General features: G+C 34.5%; 1 protein-coding gene across 2 annotated transcripts; it reads right to left on the bottom strand.

The window, feature by feature from the left end:
• Window positions 1-621: 621 nt before the first annotated feature.
• Window positions 622-20,119, bottom strand: LOC111047046 (nuclear pore glycoprotein p62). 2 transcript variants are annotated; one of them, XM_039420436.1, is made up of 8 exons: window positions 19,874-20,119; window positions 17,611-17,709; window positions 16,922-17,005; window positions 15,006-15,246; window positions 8,105-8,276; window positions 5,695-5,864; window positions 2,894-3,005; window positions 622-1,251 (listed from the first exon to the last, which is right to left on the bottom strand). In XM_039420436.1, exons 2-8 carry the CDS (start codon window positions 17,702-17,704, stop codon window positions 1,108-1,110), a joined length of 1,017 nt encoding a protein of 338 aa, XP_039276370.1. In that variant the 5' UTR covers window positions 17,705-17,709; window positions 19,874-20,119; the 3' UTR covers window positions 622-1,107. The 2 variants fall into 2 exon arrangements, with proteins under 2 accessions (XP_039276370.1, XP_039276369.1); XM_039420435.1 differs by having other exon boundaries at window positions 19,936-20,118.
• Between the last annotated feature and the right edge of the window lie 595 nt (window positions 20,120-20,714).

Raw genomic sequence — 20,714 nt, 5'->3', positions numbered from 1 at the left:
ACGGTTTTACGCCTGCTATGCTCGGGCAGCAAGTGAATAGTACAGCTGGAGCGATCTAGCGGAATTAGTTTGTCCCTAGAGCTGAGCGCTCAACGTTAATAACTTAGGGGAATAATATAATTACGATTGGCGGCTACATATTTAAAACTACGATCAAACTATTGTATAATTTAATGTTTGAGTGAATAACTCACCCTGTATTGTAGCGAAAGGTCTCATATTATAGCACAACACTTGTTAGGTCAACCTCTATCCATAGCCCAATATCAACCAAATCTGGGAGATATGCATTTTTCATGGATTTTGGCAAAAATGGTCAACATGAAAATCGCTCAAACTCTCAGGAATGATAGTAATTGACGAGAGGAAGAATATGTCCTTGTTAGGTCATAATTTAAGTCCTATGAAAAGACCTCATGAAATTTCTTTTCACAAATACACATATTGACATATTATTTATTATGTGTGGAATAAGTAAAATTCGACTGAACGTTACGGTTAATTGCTGCAAGTTTCCACAACTGATACCTTTTTTAACCATAATTTATATTTTCTAAGTTCAAAGTTTTCAATATTTTTTGTGATACCTATATATATATATAATAGATTTGGAAAAAAATGTGTACAAGCATTAATTTTTAATACCACAAAATTAATATTTTATTAAATGAAGCACATTATAATACAGTTAAGAAATTTGGAAAATCCATGCAAAGAAACGTTACAGTATGCTATCAACGTCATGAGATCAGATTTATATGAACAATGAACAACAATATTAAGATGAAAAATCCTTAGTACTAGACTCACAAATTAATTCTCATCTTCAAAGTTATTTAGTTGGTAAATTAGAATGTGGCGTCCTTTTTATAATCATCTTGAATTCAAGAACATTTAATCAATAGAATCATTAATAAAATTGAGATTAGTGCAAGAAGCACTTCATACTTGCATGTTTTACACAATTAAAAAACTATGTCAATTACTCTCTATTTGAACGGTTTTACAACAAAGGATTGAAATACCTTCAAGTTCTTTTGAATAGTATTGAGGCCATTTAATAATTATTACTAACCCTGAGGAGCAAAAACGTTGAAAAATTATTTTTTAAAAAGATCGTTCATTTTCTCTCCTATGAACGTCGTGGAGTTTGGTCACTTCATCGAGCTTGTTTTGTATTTGTATTACGTGGTCATCAACCCACTGCAATGAATTCATGTGGGCATTCAGAATATGTCCAATTTGAATAACCTGCAAGAAACAGAGTTTATTTATGAATAAAAATGAATATGTTATTACATCACATGAAATCAAATCCTTATAATTGAATAGGCTAGACTTGCGAAGCTCATGACATTGTAACGTTAAGCTGAGTAGTTTAAAAAATTGTTGAATGCAGTTCCAAAACAAAAATTATCGGGCCTATACAGTCTTGTAGGTGGTCATTTGTATTTTGAATAAATTTGTGATAATTAAAAAAAAACTGCTGACACACATGTAGCCTTCTCTTGGGATTTTGAAAGAATTAAAGAACATTACGGCAATAATTACAGTACTTAATGCAGCAATCTAAAGGTGCGTACAGATATACGCGCCGCGAACATGAGCAATTCACTTTTAATCAGCTGACTTTATCTGTATTTTTACAGAAACGCTAAGATACAAATATAAAAGGCTTTGGCATCAGCTGATTAAAAGTGAATTGCTCATGTTCGCGGCGCGTAAATCTGTACGCACCTTAACAAAAACAAGCACTTTGAAAGTGCTTATTAAAAATTGAAAGTGAGTTTATTATTTTCTTATTTCAGCTTGGAAAACTGTAGTCAAAGTTCTTACTCACAATTCTAATAGATATATAAATATTCGTATACCTCGCATGTGTATTCGTATTATTAAGTGGCTATATATATTAAGTGGTAAGTGGTTTCGTAAAGTGAAGTTTTGTTAAGTCAAGTTGTAGAGTGGACATAACTGTCCAAACTTCGCCACGTCAACAAATAAAAGTCATTCTATTATATATGGCTCAAATTACATTAGGCTACCAGTTGTGCTCAGGTCACGGCTCAGAATTTGGCTGGTGTCAGCCACTTGTGTATTCGTATTATTTATTATATATATTATGTATTATATACACTAATAATGGTGTCTCAACTTGTATTACACACGGCCGCCAAAAGTTGCTCTTTGCCCACCCACTGGTGGCCTAACGTAATACGAGCCCAAAAGTGAAAAAATCGTCTGAATAGGTAGCATATCAAAAGAATATCTGTTGCCATTCTTCAATAGATAGATACATAATACGTCTGTCTGGTTGGCCTAAAACGGCGTCAGACAAGTCAAGTTGCTTGCAAAATGCAAGACACCATCGAATTTTCCAAACCAACCCTATTTCTGAAATGAACAATTTTGTTCTTACGAATTCAAACCAAAATATTAATTCTGTTTGTAGTTCTTAGCAGGTCTGACATTTCATCTTAATCACATCACATTTATTTCATCTTCATTGCTCTATTACATAACCTTCAAGCGTATCACAAATAATGTAAGTTTTAACCTTCCGGCAGTCGCGCTGTTGTAAAAAGTACAAGTGTCAGTTTTTTGCTGCACAAAACTATTGAATGGTGAAAGAAGATGGAAAAAGTAATATTATACAATTAATTGATATATGTTTTGACAATGAACAGAGTACATAACACTTGGATGTTGTACAAAATACAACACGCGACTGCTCGTGTGATTGAGTAGAGCGCGACTACAGGAAGGTTAAGAACTAAAATGAGTTACTGGATTTTTCAATAGTTATAATTATTGTTCGTTTCACTGATTGAAAAACTCTTTGCACACATATAAACGGTGATTATTTCCGAGAGCTTCAAAATTGCTTGATACTTACAGGATCATTGGAATCTTGGGTTCGGTTCGATTCGTTCAAATGCTCGATGATTTCTTTCAAATCCTCTGACATTTGCTTCAACTGGGTATCCAAACTTTCAGCCATATGATACCTGCACATTTTAAAATATTAGGATCAATAATTGCTTAGAAGTAACAAAGGAGGAAAGAATTATATTAATACGGTACTGAGTGTTTCACTCCCATAAAAACAGTTGAGAGCCATCTAATAAATGCAATACAATATCAAAAAATCTGGTGTGGTACACTCACACAACTTTCCTTGCTCATTAAACTGGGAGCCTCATTCTTAAACAACAATAATTCAGAGAAATAACATAATGACGATTGGCGGCAACATAATTATTTGAAACTACGATCAGACTACTGTATATGTGTGTATTATATAATTTTTTTCAGAGTACTTTTTCCTTTGTGTAAATTGTGAAATCCGATGATTTTTTAAAAATCGTCAAAATAGCTGTTCTACAGATGAAATATCTCGACTATGTGTTATTTTTATAGACTGCTCTACCTACCTACCACATGCACGAGAAGGAGGTTACAAAGTCCATTTCTGAAGGATGGGGTGAACCCCCCCTTAGTTTCCCAGAAAGGAGACTCATGCCAGTTGATGGAGCTGATAAATAACTATACAGAGTATGAATTTTAAATAAATCAGTCGAGTAATTTTTGCGAAAATCGTGAAAAACATGGTTTTTCAGTAATTATTTGCTATTTTTCTCGAGAATATTACGCAGCTCCTGCAATTTTCCTAGAAATGAGGCTCATGTCAGTTGATAGGGCTTATAAATAGCTATCCATGGTATAAATTTGAAGAAAATCGTTAGAGCCGTTTTCGAGAAAACCGTGAAAAACATGGTTTTTTAGTGATTATCCGCCATTTTTCTCAATAATATTACGGAGCTCCTGGAATTTTTCCAAAAATGAGACTCATGTCAGAGTATAGGGCTTATAAACAGCTATCCATGGTATAAATTTGAAGAAAATCGTTGGAGCCGTTTTCGAGAAAACCGTGAAAAACATGGTTTTTCAGTGATTATCCGTCATTTTTCTCAATAATATTACGGAGCTCCTGAAATTTTCCCAGAAATGAGACTCAAGTCAATCGGTTAATTAGGAATGGAGTTATCGTGTTCACAGACATACACACACACACACACACACACACACACATACACACACACAGACCAATACCCAAAAATCATGTTTTTGGGCTCAGGGGACCTTGAAACATATAGAAAACTTGAAATTGGGGTACCTTAATTTTTTTTGGAAAGCAATACTTTCCTTACCTATGGTAATAGGGCAAGGAAAGTAAAAATAAGTTATGGTTTTAAATCAATCATTTTCAATGCTGTGATGCTGTTTGACTGCTACTTATAACATTGACACCATATTTTTATAGATTTTGAGCCTTAATCAAATTTATAGAGATGATCCTCTTCCTAGATATTGGATTATCTCTTTTTTTTTTCATTGTAATTCTTCATCTGTCAGTTGCTATAATGCAGTTCACGGTGCTCATTCCCCACACCCAGACTTGTTGTCTTTGACGGGAATATTCACTATGCATATTTTGTTTCTGCTGCTGTATTACTTTTTTGTGAATAAAGATCATTTGATTTGATTTCGCCACTTACATTACTGAGCATGGAAACAGGCTGGCACAAGAGACTATAAAATGTAATATTTAGGCACTCCATATATACACTATTTTCTATTATTGATTGTGTTAAAAAATCTTTAATAATCATTAAAAATATGTGTAGTTATCAGCTCATTTTTCAAGTGAAATAGTTGTCGATATCCTATATGATTACAGCTACGGTCTACGGTATATGAGAAGACGGTAGAGTTGTTTAGAATGTATTTCAGGTGTTTTTGGTTTTTCACAGTGAAATTCCAATAGATTTTGTAATTGAACCTCTGTTTAAAATGTCATTCAGCGACTGCGCATACTTCATAACCACTTCCAACAAATAGTGATTATGAATAAATAAACTAATATTAACACGAATAAATACACTAATAATTGAAGTTGTCAACTCCAATAGTGTATTTATTTTGGAAAAATACCAAATCACTCACAATGTAATGTTAAACAGTGATTATTCCATTTTTCATTTTTCAACCTTAGCGATAAGGAAATAACCAATCATTTCATTCTTCAGTAGGAAAATTACAAATATGATTTTTCTAAAGGTTTTCAGCAGGTGCCTATTATATAATACAAAGCAAAATAAAAATGGAATGCTTACTATAAGATTAAACTAAAGCAAAGGATAAATGTTATTGTAAGGCTGGCCACTAACGACAGAACATTCATGTCAAACATAAATGTGTACACACAGTCGTCAAACATTGTTTGTTGTTATCACAGCGAAAGGCTTCGAACTAAATTTTTTGAGGTTAGGTTTTAGTATCTTCGATTTTTTGTTGTTCATTTTTTGAAGTTAAATTACTTTTGTATCATTATAATCTGTAATTTCCCAGTGATTTATTTATTGTTATTGATTCTTTATTTTATGTTAAGAGCCTCTCGCTGATGACAAAACATGCATGATGAACATGTGTGTATGAGTGCATGATACACATGCATGTAGCTTACACACATATTTATCATGTATGTCCTACCGTTAGTGGCCAGCCTTAGAATTAAACCTAGTCAAAGTGAAGGAATTTTGAAAGGGAGAAAAAGGAAGCATGAAGTAATATGAAATGAATTAGTTGAATGACGAAAGTGACTAAATTGATTAGATTGGCAAGACGAAAACTTACGTATGCTCTCGCTGAGCATCAATGTTGACAGGATTGGCAGAGAGCTCCTTGCTGAGCAGACCGAGACACTCGTCAAGCTCCCTTTGCTGAGCCAAGATGAAGTCCAGCTCATGATCCAGTTGTTGTTGCAGTAATTTCACCTCAATCAGTGATTTGTTCAGTTCCACTATCTGAATAACAACTTATCAATTACAGTTTCATTTCTAATAAAAAAAATCTGATGTGGCGCACTCACACAACTTTCCTTGCCGTTATGAAAATTGATTACCTTACGCTAGTGTTCACGCGCATCTCAAGTCTACTATTCAAAGATCTGAGCCAGCTGATACAGGTTGGTGACTGGACAATAGCGCTGCAGACACACGAAGTCTGCTATCTCTTCATAGTGAATGATTAATAGAATCAACAGTTGCCAACAGTTTGCAATTGAATAATCTTATTTTCTCGAACTTCGAGCTTATTTTAAATTTTAGGTGAAAATGTTACTAAACATTAATTGTAGAGATTTTCATGCTCAATCTTTTCCTGAAATATTTTGTTTAAATTGTATCTGAAGCCTGATAATTGGGAATCTAAAATCAAACTTTGGATAGATGCAATCCTGAAATTTTTACAGATATGGGTCTTATGGAGTATATGGGTATAGTCTCTACTAATAGAGCTTATCAATGACTATTTTAGGTATAAATTTGATCGAAATCGTTGGAGCCGTTTTCGAGTAAATCGCGAAAAACCCTGTTTTTGAAAACATTTTCGCCATTTTAGCCGCCATCTTGAATCGCAATGATCGAAATTGTTCGTGTCGGACCCTTATTGTGTAAGGACCTCAAGTTCCAAATTTCAAGTCATTCCGTTAATTGGGAGATGAGTTATCGTGTACACAGACGCACATACACTCATATACACACACACACTCACACATACAGACCAATACCCAAAAAATACTTTTTTGGACTCAGGGGACCTTGGAACGTATAGAAATTCGGAAATTGGGGTACCTTAATTTTTTTCGGAAAGCAATACTTTCCTTACCTATGGTAATAGGGCAAGGAAAGTAAAATGATGAGTGAAAAAAACACAATTTTCATATCAATACTAGATTACGCACAGTGAGTCTAGAATGTAATAGAGCAGCCTTGCTCATAGCTGAATGCAGAGCGGGAGCGTGCTTGACCGAACAACTCTCTGGTTGGGTACCTCGCTATTGCCGTCACAAGGCTTTATATGACAAGCGTTACGAAAATCGTCCATATCTCTAGTTATAATAAAAATATCGGAACAAAATTAATTTCCATATCTTCCTGACATCATTTCCTACAATAATTAATGTCATACCTATTCATTTTAGCTGCAACTGTTTGATAGTTATCAACGTGCAAGCTAAAATAGTTCGATATTCAACGTTTGCATATATTTATATTCTCTTCAATAGGCTGTTATGCAAGCTTTTAACAACAAAATGTTACTAATAAAACTTCTAGTAAACACAGGAAGACCTTCAAATTGATATAGTCCGTACAAACATTAGTTTACAGCACGGGGCTTTATGGCCAACGATATTTCAATATAACAATAGCAGCACACTATTGACCTATCAAAATGGCTTACGCTCTCTTTTTCGCTCTTCCTATCACACTAGTAGCTCATATGCTCTTTGGATTCTGTGAAATCTAGCAGCACTATACTACAAAGAGCAATGCTGCAAACTAAGGTTTGCACGGATCAAAGATGACATGTTTACAAAATTTTCAAGAAACCTCAGTACTTGAACTGTAAAATGAAAAACCTATTTACTGAGCAACTATCACTATTGCAATAATTTATATGAAGCTCTATTTTCATTCCATAAACAAATAAAATTAAAAATTGCTATGAATTAACAATTCAGAACTTTTTTCTCCTACTAGAATTAGAACAATTAACTTTTTCCACGCAGAATCTGTCAATCCGAGTAATAGTACTGTAATCATTATTAGGTACTTATCCGAAACATAAATAGAATTTTTCCAGTTTTCAGATACTACTGAAACTGCATTAATTCAAGACAATCCTAACACTATTGTATCATTGTACATGGTAATTTGAAAACAAAAATCCGATTGTTGGACATATTTGTATCTATTCTTAAAACCTAGATCAGTTGTGGAACACGGACACGTATTCATGACAAAAAATTAAAGCTTTCCATCTTCATTGAAAGTTAAGGCAACTGTAAAATATCATCATGCAAAGTGCAAGGTGTGTAGCAAATATCAATCAATCCAAATGTTAATCCATTTTTTTTCATAGAATAGCGCTTCAACAACATGAACAACATGCTAGAATACATGAACTCAGATTTTCTTCGAAGTGAGAGCAGTTATAAGTACGCCTAGAGCACGATTAGCTCTGATACACCCTAGTTTCTCACCTTTTCGCCATTTTTAACCAGCTGCATATCCCAAGCGATGAGTTGAGTGTTTTGATTGACAAAAAGCTTTTCTTGTTCTTCAAGTTCCATTGTCCATTTGTTGATTGTTTCTTCCAACTGTACAAAGTTCATACTTGTGCCAGTCCCAATGCTGGTTGGGGCAGCTGTTACACTGTAAAATAACGCACACAGTTATCTCAAATTAATTTGGACCGAGCTTCGCTCTGGAGTACAAAAGCATTAAAAATTTATTACGGAAGAAATAATAATATTCTTAGTTCATACAGAAATGTTCTATCTAATCATAGTAAATTAAGATTAATTCCCAGAGGAATGCAAAAATTTCCCTCACAAAGACCCGGTTGCACAAAAGCCGGTTAAATTTTAATCATGATTAATTTCACGTGAACCAAATCAGATAAGACTATTTCAAAAAGATAGATCTACTGGAATTAATCAGAATTGAAAATGACCCGGCTATTTTGCAACCGGCACTAAGTACCTGATTGAATGATTACAAAAGTTCAACAGCTGAGTCATAATTTTGACACAGTCCCACACACATGAACTCGCTCACTCACTTCCAAAGACCTTAGAGATGCATAGGCTCACATGCAGCGCTAGTGTCGTACTTGGAATTGAAATCGGCCATTGAGGGGGCAACCTATAAGATTATTACATACCAATGCCTTTGTAATCTATAATATTACAAAATAAATACCCCAATGGCGGCCTTCAATTTCAAGTAAGAACTATCATTGGGAAGGTATAGGCATTGTGGGTCTATATCTCTTCAAGGTCTTTGCTCACTTCCATCATCAACAGACGACGAAATAATTATTATCAGCTGTTTTTCCAAGAATGAATAATAATCATCCTTTTAATGTCCTTCAGCGAGTTTTCCCAGGGATGAGACCTAGTGCAATCGAATTTTTATATTATAAACCTATGTTCTGAATTTCGTGAGAATCGTTAGAGCCGTTTTCGAGATCCGGTGAAATACAAACAAATAAACATCCAAACATCTAAACAGAAATTGCTCGTTTAATAGTATAGGATAATAAAATTGATCAACTCTAGGATTGATCCATGGTCTAGTGGATAGAGTGCTTGCGTAGCAGCCTAGAGATCCCAGGTTCAAAAGCAGACCCGCTAATAGCCAAGTTTTTGAACAGGCCACTACCGTGTTATCGGATGGACACGTTAAACTGTCGGTCCCGGCTGAAATATGAAAGTCGTAAGGCCCACCGACGGCTTTAATTATATATTCAGGCGAGGTGGAACTTCCATCAGGAACTCCCCACCAATAAATTTTTCCCTCGAATGTTACAATACGATTGAAATTGAGAATATTTTCCAGTGTCGAACTGAGTTGTTTGGTAATAGAGAATGCAACTCTTTTTTTAATGTCATCCACTTAAAAAAATTCAATCAGTTCTCTTACATAATTAGTAATTGTTCAATTGACTTTCATATTATAATTCTTAGTGAAACTTGGGTGGTCGATGATAATGGATTCAATTTTAACCTAAATGGTTATTCAGTAATTAATAAAATAGGAAAAATCAATAAATGTAACGGAATCTGTATATTTTTTAGAAGTAATGTAATAAGTAGAGTAAAAGTGATAACTTGATTGTAGATGAGCTGAATTGTGAGATTAATGAAACCAGCTCTATTTGTTTGGATATACAAGTGCCAGGGGTTAGCGAAAAGATAACTGTTATCGCTGTTTATAGATCGCCTTCATCCAATGTTGATATTTTTCTGAACAGTTTGAATGACTGTTTGTTAAATCTAAGGAATAAATCTAACGTAATATTCGCTGGTGACATGAATATTCATTTGAATAGAAATACTAATTTAGCCAGTGAATATTTTGAAATATTATCGTTAAATGGTTTGAAATCCTACATAAATAAACCTACAAGAATTTATAACAATACTGAATCATGTATCGATCACATTTTTTTCAAGAACTCTTCGTTCAATTCTGATAATGTTATCAGCTCTATTATGAAAACTAATATAACTGATCATTTTTGTACTAGTGTTCACGTTGATCTTGCGGCTGATATTGATGGGTCTGACAAACCTATTAATTATTACAATAAAGTTGATTATGATAAATTATTGTCTTCTATTAAAAGAAAATTGGAGTGAGGAGTTAAGCCCTAATTTACACTTGGATGATCAAATGCTTTTTTTGACTGACAAGATTTCATCCCATGTAGAACAGGCTACAGTTAAAGTACATATTCCACATAGATTAAAACCTTTGAAGCCTTGGATCACCAGGGGACTTATTGTGGCAATTGCTAAACGCGATAAACTTTTTAAAAAGCTCTCTAAACAGCCTTATAATGTAATATTAAAAGCCGAATACATCTCTTACAGAAATATGCTTAATAAATTATTAAAACAGTGTAAATGCGACTATTATAAAAACAAGATTGATCAGAATAAAAACAAGAGAGTTTGAGACTCGTTGAATTAATTATTGGGTAAGAGCCGTAAAAAGGTTGTTCCTAAAATTGATGCAGACATCTTAAATCGTCATTTTGTTGAAGTAGGTAAAACTTTCGCTGAAAAGCTGATAAGTAATAATCCCAATGCATCTGATGGTAATCTGTTCATGAACTGTTCTGTAAATGGTCATGGCTCCTTTTTCCTATCACCCACAAACGAAAGTGAAATATCAGCTATTATTAACTCTCTCAACAATAACTCTACTCCGGGAATTGACAAAATAAGCAATAGAACATTGAAAATTATACTTCCACACATTGTTAAAACATTAACAGTAATAATAAACCGTTGTTTTTTAAAAGGGCACTTCCCTGTTAGTTTAAAGTTAGCGAATATTATACCGCTTCATAAGATGGGGTATCCTAAGGACCCAACCAATTACCGCCCAATCAGCCTGTTAAGTGGTTTCTCAAAAATAATGGAAAAAGTAATCAAGTCTAGATTAATTGATTACTTAGTCAAACACGAGGTCATTCATAAACAGCAGTATGGCTTTCAGACTAACAAAAATACAATAATTGATTCTATAACTCTCCTAACTCAAACAATTGCCAATAACTTCACTGATAATAAGAAAACAATAGCCATTTTCCTGGATTTAGCTAAGGCCTTTGACACCATTCCTCATTCAAAATTACTGAACAAGATGGAGAAATTAGGAATTCGTGGTGTACCCCTTAGATTATTCACCAGTTACCTGAGTGATAGACATCAGAAGCTTACCTTAGAAAATAAAACTAGTTCTAGACTTTTGAGTGATTTTGGTCTCCCACAGGGCACGGTGCTATCTCCTATCCTTTTTCTCATTTACATTAATGATTTAATCAAACTTGATATTGAGAACTGTGTGACACTTGCTTTTGCAGATGACATCGCCTTAATATTTACTGGTAATTAATGGGAAGAGGTTAAAAATAGGGCTGAATCTGGATTAAGAACGGTTAAAGCCTGGTTAGATGAGCATATTCTTACCCTCAACGCAAAGAAAAGTGTATTTTTAGCCTTTTCACCGAATGTTGTTGGTTTGCCGCTTGATCTCACTCATATTCATAGTCCTGATTGTAACCTTTCAGATTCACCAGATTGTAGTTGTCCAAAATTAGGTAGAGAAAAATTCTTCAAGTATCTGGGTGTCACTGTTGATCAACATCTTCGGTGGGATGTCCACATCAATGTCACTTGTAATAAGCTTAAACACTGGATCAACAAATTCTACACTATCAGTAAATTGAGTAACATAGCCGTTTCTAGATTGGTTTATTGTGCTTACATCCAGTCTTTTCTTCAATATGGGATTATCGTTTTGGGCGCTGCCTACATGAATCACTTGAATAAGATAATTGTTATTCAGAAGACCTTATTAAAGGCAATTCTTGGAAAGCCTAGACGTTTCCCTAGTGACAATCTTTTCAGGGAACTGAATGTGCTGACTGTCAGGCAGCTTCACACGAAAAACTTGATAATCTACATGAATAAGCATAGTAATCTTTTCAATCTCCGTTTATCACCGTACAATCTTCGTCCCTCATCCATCACTTTCGAATCTCATCATACAGTTTTATCCATTTGTAGAAGGCAGTTCAATTACATTGTCCATAAACTTGTTAACTTAATACCTGATCATTTTATCTCTAACAATTTGACCAGAAATCTTTCTAACGAAATAAGTCAATGGATCACATCGCATAACTCTACTGATTTGTTCGATTTCTTGTAACTTTTCACCTTTCAACTCTTTTTTTTCTCTTAAATAAGTTCATTATTTCTTGTTGATTGTCTGTATTCTCGAGATTTTTTATTATACAAATTTCATACTTATAATTTATATTTTTGTATGAAATAATTTATTTTTTTATATTTTTCACTTTGCTTTCACTTTGGTTCTGTAGTTATTTGTAACACTCGGCCCCTGCGCACAGGCTTTGCCTTTGCAGGGACCTTCCGTGTTTTTGTTAACCTGCTATTTCAAGTTATTTTGTTTTAGTTTTAAGTTATTTATTTCATAACTACTTTGTACAATAACTATGTTGTAAAAAGGATAAATAAATTGAATTGAAATTGAAAAAAAAATGCCATACGAATATTATTATTATCATCAACTCTTTAATTGTTAACATGGTGAAGTATAGCAGTTTAAAAATCTTAAGAGTAAGGTCCAATTCCTAAGTGACAATTCTAGCCGCGCGGCCTTTTCCGCGTTGTATTAACAGCTGCAGTCTATTACTGTCTATATAGACTACAAAATAATATACAGCAGTAATAGGCTACACCCGTTAATATAGCGCGACTAGAGTCGTCGCTTGGGAATTAGACCTTGAGAAGAAAGAATAATTACATTCATCTCTAGAATGTATCAACTGAGACTTTGCCAATCAACAAAGTGAATGATTATGTATCAATACATGAATAAACATCTCTTGAGCGTAATATATTCTAATAAGAATGTTCATTAGATTCTCTTCAACTCTTTTCAGAATTTATATTCAAGATCAATGCTTTTATAATTAATTCAAAAGATCTTTGACATTCCACAAGTAATAAAAATTAAAAAATCTGGTGTGGCGCACTCACACAACTTTCCTTGCTCATTGAACTGTGAGACCCATTCTTAAAGGAGAATAATTTAGGGGAATAACATAATGACGATTGGCAGCAACATATTTGAAACTACGATCAGACTACTGTATATTTGTATATGTAATTGTTTTCAGAGTACTTTTTCCTTTGTGTAAATTGTGAAATTCAATGATTTTTTAAAAGTCGTCAAAACAGCTGTTCTATAAATGAAATATCTCGACTATTGTGTTCTTTTTATGAACTGCGCTACCTACCTACCTACCTACCTCATGCACGAGAAGGAGGTTACTAAGTCCATTTATCAAGGATGGGGTGGACCCCCCATTAGTTTCCCAGAAAGGAGACTCATGCCAGTTGATAGAGCTGATAAATAACTATACATGGTATGAATTTGAAAAAAATCGGTCAAGTTATTTTTGAGAAAATCGTGAAAAACATGTTTTTTCAATAATTATCCGCCATTTTTCTCAAGAATATCACGGAGCTCCTGCGATTTTCTCAGAAATGAGACTCATGTCGGTTGATAGGGCTTATAAATAGCTATCCATGGTATAAATTTGAAGAAAATCGTTAGAGCCGTTTTCGAGAAAACTGTGAAAGACATGGTTTCTAAGTAATCATCCGCCATTTTCTCCGCCATCTTGAATTGAATTTTATTGAATTTCTTATTGTCGGATCCTCATGGTATAAGGACCTTAAGTTTAAAATTTCAAGTCAATCGGTTAATTAGGAATGGAGTTATCGTGTTCACAGACATACACACATATAGACCAACACCCAAAAATCATGTTTTTGGACTCAGGGGACCTTGAAACGTATAGAAAACTTGAAATTAGGGTACATTAATTTTTTTGGAAAGCAATACTTTCCTTACCTATGGTAATGGGGCAATGAAAATAAAAATAGTATAGCCTACAACACTATAATGTTTTTTATAGGTCTAGCAATGGCCCTTAGGGCATCTGCCTGAAATGCTTTTAGTAAGTGTGCACCTGTATACAGAGAGCAGTCAGCGGTCTTAGTGTACCCGCATAATGAGGAGGTACAATGAGGTTCCTCAATGTAACACAATACATCCTCCTCACTTTGCGAGCAACCTTACGAGGATATAGTGATGGAGGAATCCATAATATACAGAGTGACCCATGAAAGGCGTAACAGCCGAAAATCATAGATTCTACATCAAATTTGCAACAAAAAATGTCTTGTGGAATTTTCTTATATCAACCTTAGTTGTCGAGATATAAAGATTTTGCTATTGTCAAAACCTATAAAACTATTTGTCAACGTCTAATTCTAAGGTTATGGTTGGAAAGAGGAAGAAATTCATATAATTTGTTCCAATTGGCGTATTTGTTCCTTTGACGTTTTTGAACTTTTATGAGCGCTCAAAGTTGAAAAAAGTACGTTTGTCGAGTTAAAGCCAAATTTCAATCTGTTTGAAAGCTCATAGAAAGTTCAAAAACGTCAGAGGAACAAATTATAAGAATCTTATTGGAAATGTATCCCTCTTTCAAACCATATCCTTAAAATTAGATTTTGAATGATATTTTATTGAGGTTTTTCAAAAATATCTCGAAAACCAAGGCCGATGTAAGAAAATTTTACTGAGCATTCAAATGTCATGTAGAATGTATGGGCTTCGGCTGTTACACCTTTCATGAAACACTCTGTATATATTCTCTTGAGATCACTGGAACTTGAAACGCCCGACCGCTCTCTGTGTGCAGATACACTTATATGTTTGGTGAAATGGAAATGAACAATATTGTTATTGGTGGCAATATCGACTCACTTGGTGGACGTGACCAATGAAGTGGCGGCCGTTGTTGACGGCGGTGCAACTGTAGTTTTGAGGGAGAGAGTTGGCGGGGGTGCAGTGGTGGAGGCGGCGGGGAAGAGAGAGGATGTCGAGAAGGGGGTGGAGGGGGTGCCTGCCAGGCTGAAGCCTGTAGTTGAGGCTGCTGCAGATGTTGTCGTTGCAGCCACAGAGGGCTGCATCGTCGGCATCGTAAATCCCAACGGCTTTTGTTGTGCTGTTAACAGAAAATACAGTAAACTTATGTGACATCAATAAACTAAGCGGCTACCATGATGCCAAAATATATATTAACAAGAAATTTAAAATCTAGATGAGTTAAACCCCAAATCAATCAAGAATATTTCACTAAATCATCACTGATAACTGGAAAATGCAGAATTAATATGTTATTCTGTTATATTCTCAAAGCGGACAAAGGAGTGAGTTAATTTTGTTGGCCAAGAAGCTCGATCTGTATAATGGATCAAAGAATATTTAAAATTAAATTGGAAATTTAATATTGAATTAATATTGGAAATTTAAAGTTGATTGATGAAATCTATCTTAAGTAATCAACAAACAAATGGACAACTACTCGAGGCTCTAGTCATCAGTAAGAACTCACTATGCTCGTTCAACAAGTTTAATACAGCCATATATGTATTGAGTAATGGATTTTCTTACATCACAGTTTATTGCCAAGATATTTTCAGTCATATCATGTGTACCGTAGTAAATGACATAAAATTGTACCCTCTGAACGTCACTTCATGAAAATATGAGATGCGGAATAAATATTCTATAGATAGTATGTACGCATATATATATTTATAAGTCCAAGACAAAATATCTCAAAGTCTTTGCTAGCGAGAGAAGAAGAACTAACCAGAGCTTCCATTGTGGAAACTATATTTTTGAGGGAGTAACTGAGTTTAAATATCTGGGCTCAGCTATTAATAACAAAAACGATGTGAGTAGTGAAATCGCCAATAAAATAATGAGTACAAATAGAACTTACTTCCGTTACAAGCACGTCATCTTCTGCTTAAGACTGGTCTCCCGTAGCATTAAACTGAAACTCTATAGAGCTCTTATCCGGCCTATTGCTACTTACGGATGCGAAGCATGGACACTTATCATGAATGACGTAAAAGCTCTCAGTCTTCGAACGAAACATTATCAGAAGAATATGGGGACCAATAAGAACAGCTGAAGGTTGGGTCATTCGAAGTAATGAAGAGATAAATAATAGGCCTATACTTGGAAGAGAAGTTTCATTAAGTCGCAACGGATACGCTGGCTTGGACATGTTGAGAGGATGAATAGAGAAAGGTTGCCAAAGGCCATATTGGGGGCAAGAATTGAAGGCACAAGGAGAAGAGGGAGACCAAGGAGAAGGTGGCTGGAAGATGTGGAGAGAGATCTTCAAGTGTTGGGAATTAGGGGATGGAAGAGAGTTGCTGGTGATAGAGACAGATGGAAAGGAATTGTCATGGAAGCCAAGGTCCACATAGAACTGTAGTGCTAAAGGAAGAAGAAGAAGATGTATAAATATGAAATATTGTACTTATTTCGACTCTCAGCGTACAATCAATAATATTCGAAATTGGCCATTTAGCAACGACGGCAAGATTACAGTTTAAACCACTATTTATCAAGATATCTGGCTGAAAGACACGACAAGCTTGAGATTTAATAGTGAGGTTTGAAAATAGTTGACTTGGATACTTGAAAAAAATTGATTTTCAATATAATCACAACACAATTGGAATGTGTAAAAAATAACTGATATAATACCAGTGATGAAAAATAAATCAAACATGTTCAATGAAACATCAATATAAGCTCATTAACATTTATTAAAATGTTATTGAATAACTAGATATTTCATGAAAAATGTGGCATTGTACCTTGTGTTGTAGCAGTAGTTGTTAAATTGAGACCAGTAGATTTATTGTCTCCTGTTCCTCCAAGGCTGAAACCGCCAGTGGGAGCTGGAAACAGATAATGGTTGTAAATGTTTTTGACATAGATAGAAATGTACCGTTCAACAGTGAACAGAGTACATGTGATGATGTGAATGATTTCTCAAGTGTGAATAAAATCGAATTTTGAAGTCAAGGACAAAAAATAAGAATATTTTCAAGTCAAGACACTTTTATAGTGAGATATATTTGTTGTCCTGAGGTAATAATTAATCACTTGCTGTCCAGAGAGCTGTCTACATGATGTAATTTACTATTTAGAGAAATAATAAAGAATGCATTTTCCACTTTCATCGTTATTACTTCTCTCAATTATCAGTTAATGCCCAAAGCTCCTAAACGTTTTATTTTTCTTCTAGGCTCCTGAGTTCAGAACATCGAGAAACTTCATCAATCCATTCAATAAAATGCACAGATCTTACAATAATTCATCTGGATGCTAGATATCTTTGGCTTCTCTTGGCTGAAGTTTTATTAGTTTTTTCCCATTATCTATAATATTTTTTGATAAGTGAGAATACACTGATTTATGTTGAACTAAGATATTTTGCACTTGTATTTCAGTATCAATAATCATGCACCTGATAAAATGAGGGAAAATATTACTAACTCACCCTGGCTGGATGCAGTTGGCATTGAGAACAATGATGTCTGAGCTGGTTTCCCTGTTGCCTGACTACCGGTTCCAAATGTGAAGTTGGTAGTCATTTTATCTGAAAAGAAAGTACATCAATATTATTGATAAAATTCATTAGAAAGCATGATGATCAGATCTGTCCTGCTGTCCTTTCTTAGTTCCATTTTTGAGCAAACTGACTATCTGATCAAGGTAGTTTCTCAGGGCAATGGAAAGCAAACACTCAGTGGCGTAGCTCTTCTTGACAAATCCTCAGATTGCGTCTGCCATATGAAAATAGGTAACTAGTAAGATATGGTTTGTGGAGTGAAATAGAAAAAATGGAGGTTTTGGGAAGCGGTTGGCTCAGTGGTCGCACTCATAAGCTATCGTTTAGACAAGTTGATATTTATTCGCCTGCTACTCCAGTTGTAATGGCGAGCACTTTGAGAGTCGACTCCTCTAAATATCATTTATGAGTTTAATAATAGTTTTCCAGTGGTTTGGAACCACCTCAATGAGGTTCACTCATCTCTCATCATCATCCGTCTCATGAACCACGCAGAAGTCTGGAGCTTATAATGGACACCACCCTCGAAAATGTATGTATTACCTCTTCAGACGTAGCCATGATTGACCAATGAATGGAGTCAAATGACAGGTACTTGAGGCAATAATGTCTATTGTTGCCCATTGAGGAGGATCCCCAGTTGGCCTAATTGTTGGAGGAAGCCAGCTAATGGTTTACAGCAAGCAGGCTGAGCTAAGACCCAATATGTTTTATGTACCCTGAAGCGTAGACCACTTTCTTTTGGTGAGCCTGATGGTAAGCTTATTGATTTCATGGTACATGATTCACTGTCATGGGACAAGCAGTTCAGTTAGGACTGTAATCGACTCTCCAGTGTAAATTTCCTAATGAGGAAACTGAAGAACACTGTAAAACTGGTAACTGCTTATCCAGCCATGTTTCATAGTTATAATATGAATTACTATGAAATTGTGTTTTGGGTTTATGCGAGCAGTTGCAAGAGGATTCTACTCGCTAAAAATAAGTGGTTACACCCGGTATATTGTAGGCCACTGTGTAAAGAATTATGAACAATACTGATTTTTTAAGCCAATATGTGTTCAACTTTTTAGTGCTTCTGAGAGGTCGGTTTCATACACTTCAGGCAGTAGTAAAGATTCAATACTAAAATACTATAGGGAGATTCACGTTCTCAAGTCAGCATCTGATTAACATTGGTTTGCTGTCCTTGTTTGTCATTGGACAAAGCATCCAATGTATGACCATACCACTTACCAACTAAAGTCCCGAAGTTTCAGGAGTTAAACAAAATTGCTGGACTCTTCTGCTGCCCAGGTAAGGAATAAGCTGTGGAATGAGAATACAGTTGTTACTGTCATGAAGCTCCAGAGGCAACTGCCAAAAGGACCAAAGCTACCATATGACAAGTAGAAGACCCTAAACCGCCTCAGTGCCTGTATAGAGAAAACTGCGAAACATGGAGACATATTGACGACCCTCACTGCGAATGCGGTGATATACAATTAGATTACCACCAGTTGTTTTGCTTCAGCATGCAAAAGATAGGACCTTTCAATTATAAAAGACAAAGCTGCTAAAACAGTGATTAATCAAAGAACAAGACAAGATCAAACCAATGAAAGGAGTTCAATATATATATGTTAAAAAAAAACATTTAAAAGTCTATATTACTTATATCCAGGACAAAAATAACTTGTTATAGTTATGTAGGCTATATCTCATGGTATGATCACCTTGAATGCAAGTATGTACACTACAAGTGCACACCATACCATGCATGAGCAAGCGCGCAGATGAGAAAAAAACTGGAAAGAGACATTGGAACATTTACACTGAACGCGTGCTCTAGAGTGTAATAACAAATACGTGCATCCTACCAATATGATCATACCCTTATAATCATGTTTATCATCTTGTTGTGTAGGACTATGTGGTATTCTGTATGACTTTGTGCTTATAGGGAAATTATACCAAAGATGAATAATACAATGTTTATTAGAAAGCTTTCTTTTCTCTATGATTGTATCAAGTGAAACTCATTTTAGTCTAGTCAAATGATATTTCATGAGGAAACAATTTTCCATTTCAACTTATTTTAAAAACCTCCGGTTTTTCTAAAGAAAGCATTTTCTACAAAATTGAAGAAAATAAAAATTTTAAATAACTTTATACAGTATAAATGATAAAGAAGCTATAATTTATACTTAACCTGTAACGGAAACCTACAATAGCATAATATTCAAAGCCAATGCTTTATAATATTTATCTTACCTATACTCAACGTTTTTCAAAACTTTTCAAATACAATTAAAATTGAGATTTACTAATGCAAATTTAAATAGCAAAAACAGTTTCAATTCTAAATGTATCATAAAGATTATTAAAGAATAAAAATTCTATAAATTTACAACTTTTTGTAGGTTAAGTTGTTAACCGACTAACCGTTAAGCTGACAAACTACTCTCGGTCTCAGACAGCATCGTATCACGCATGCGTTAGTAACGGTTTTTTCCCGTTCCATTCAGTCAGATCTTTGAATGTAACAATCTTTGTGATGATGGTTACCAAACACAGTAACTGAAGCCGTCATTCCATTTTGATGAGGATATTATTATCCAATGATGATTTATCATTGAATTCGATTGAATAATCAATATATTATCATTATTTCATCCAATAAGAGAAAGAGTACTTACAATAATATAATTGATAAAATATAACGGTTGTTATTATTTAACTAATGTTAAAAAACACTATAACTAAGTCAGCATATTGTCATTTCAAAGCAAAATCCTAACCCCCTAACCTATCTTTTTACCTTTGAAATATCAAAAACCATAATTCCACCTGTACCCTAGCCCTTTCTAGCATATTGCAATTCCAAAGCAAAAACCTTACCTAGTCTTATGAAACATTATATAACTTGAAATAACCTAACCCCTAATCCTTTCACATTCAATAAATTCAATACAAAAGCAAAATCCTAACCCCCTAACCTAACATCTCACATTTCAAACAATAAAAAACATAACTCTACCTGGACCCTAGCC

This window comes from Nilaparvata lugens, chromosome 2, assembly GCF_014356525.2.
Source record: "Nilaparvata lugens isolate BPH chromosome 2, ASM1435652v1, whole genome shotgun sequence".
NCBI lineage: Eukaryota > Metazoa > Arthropoda > Insecta > Hemiptera > Delphacidae > Nilaparvata > Nilaparvata lugens.
Note: the sequence above shows the minus strand (reverse complement) of the source record. Positions and strands in the feature narration are given on the sequence as shown.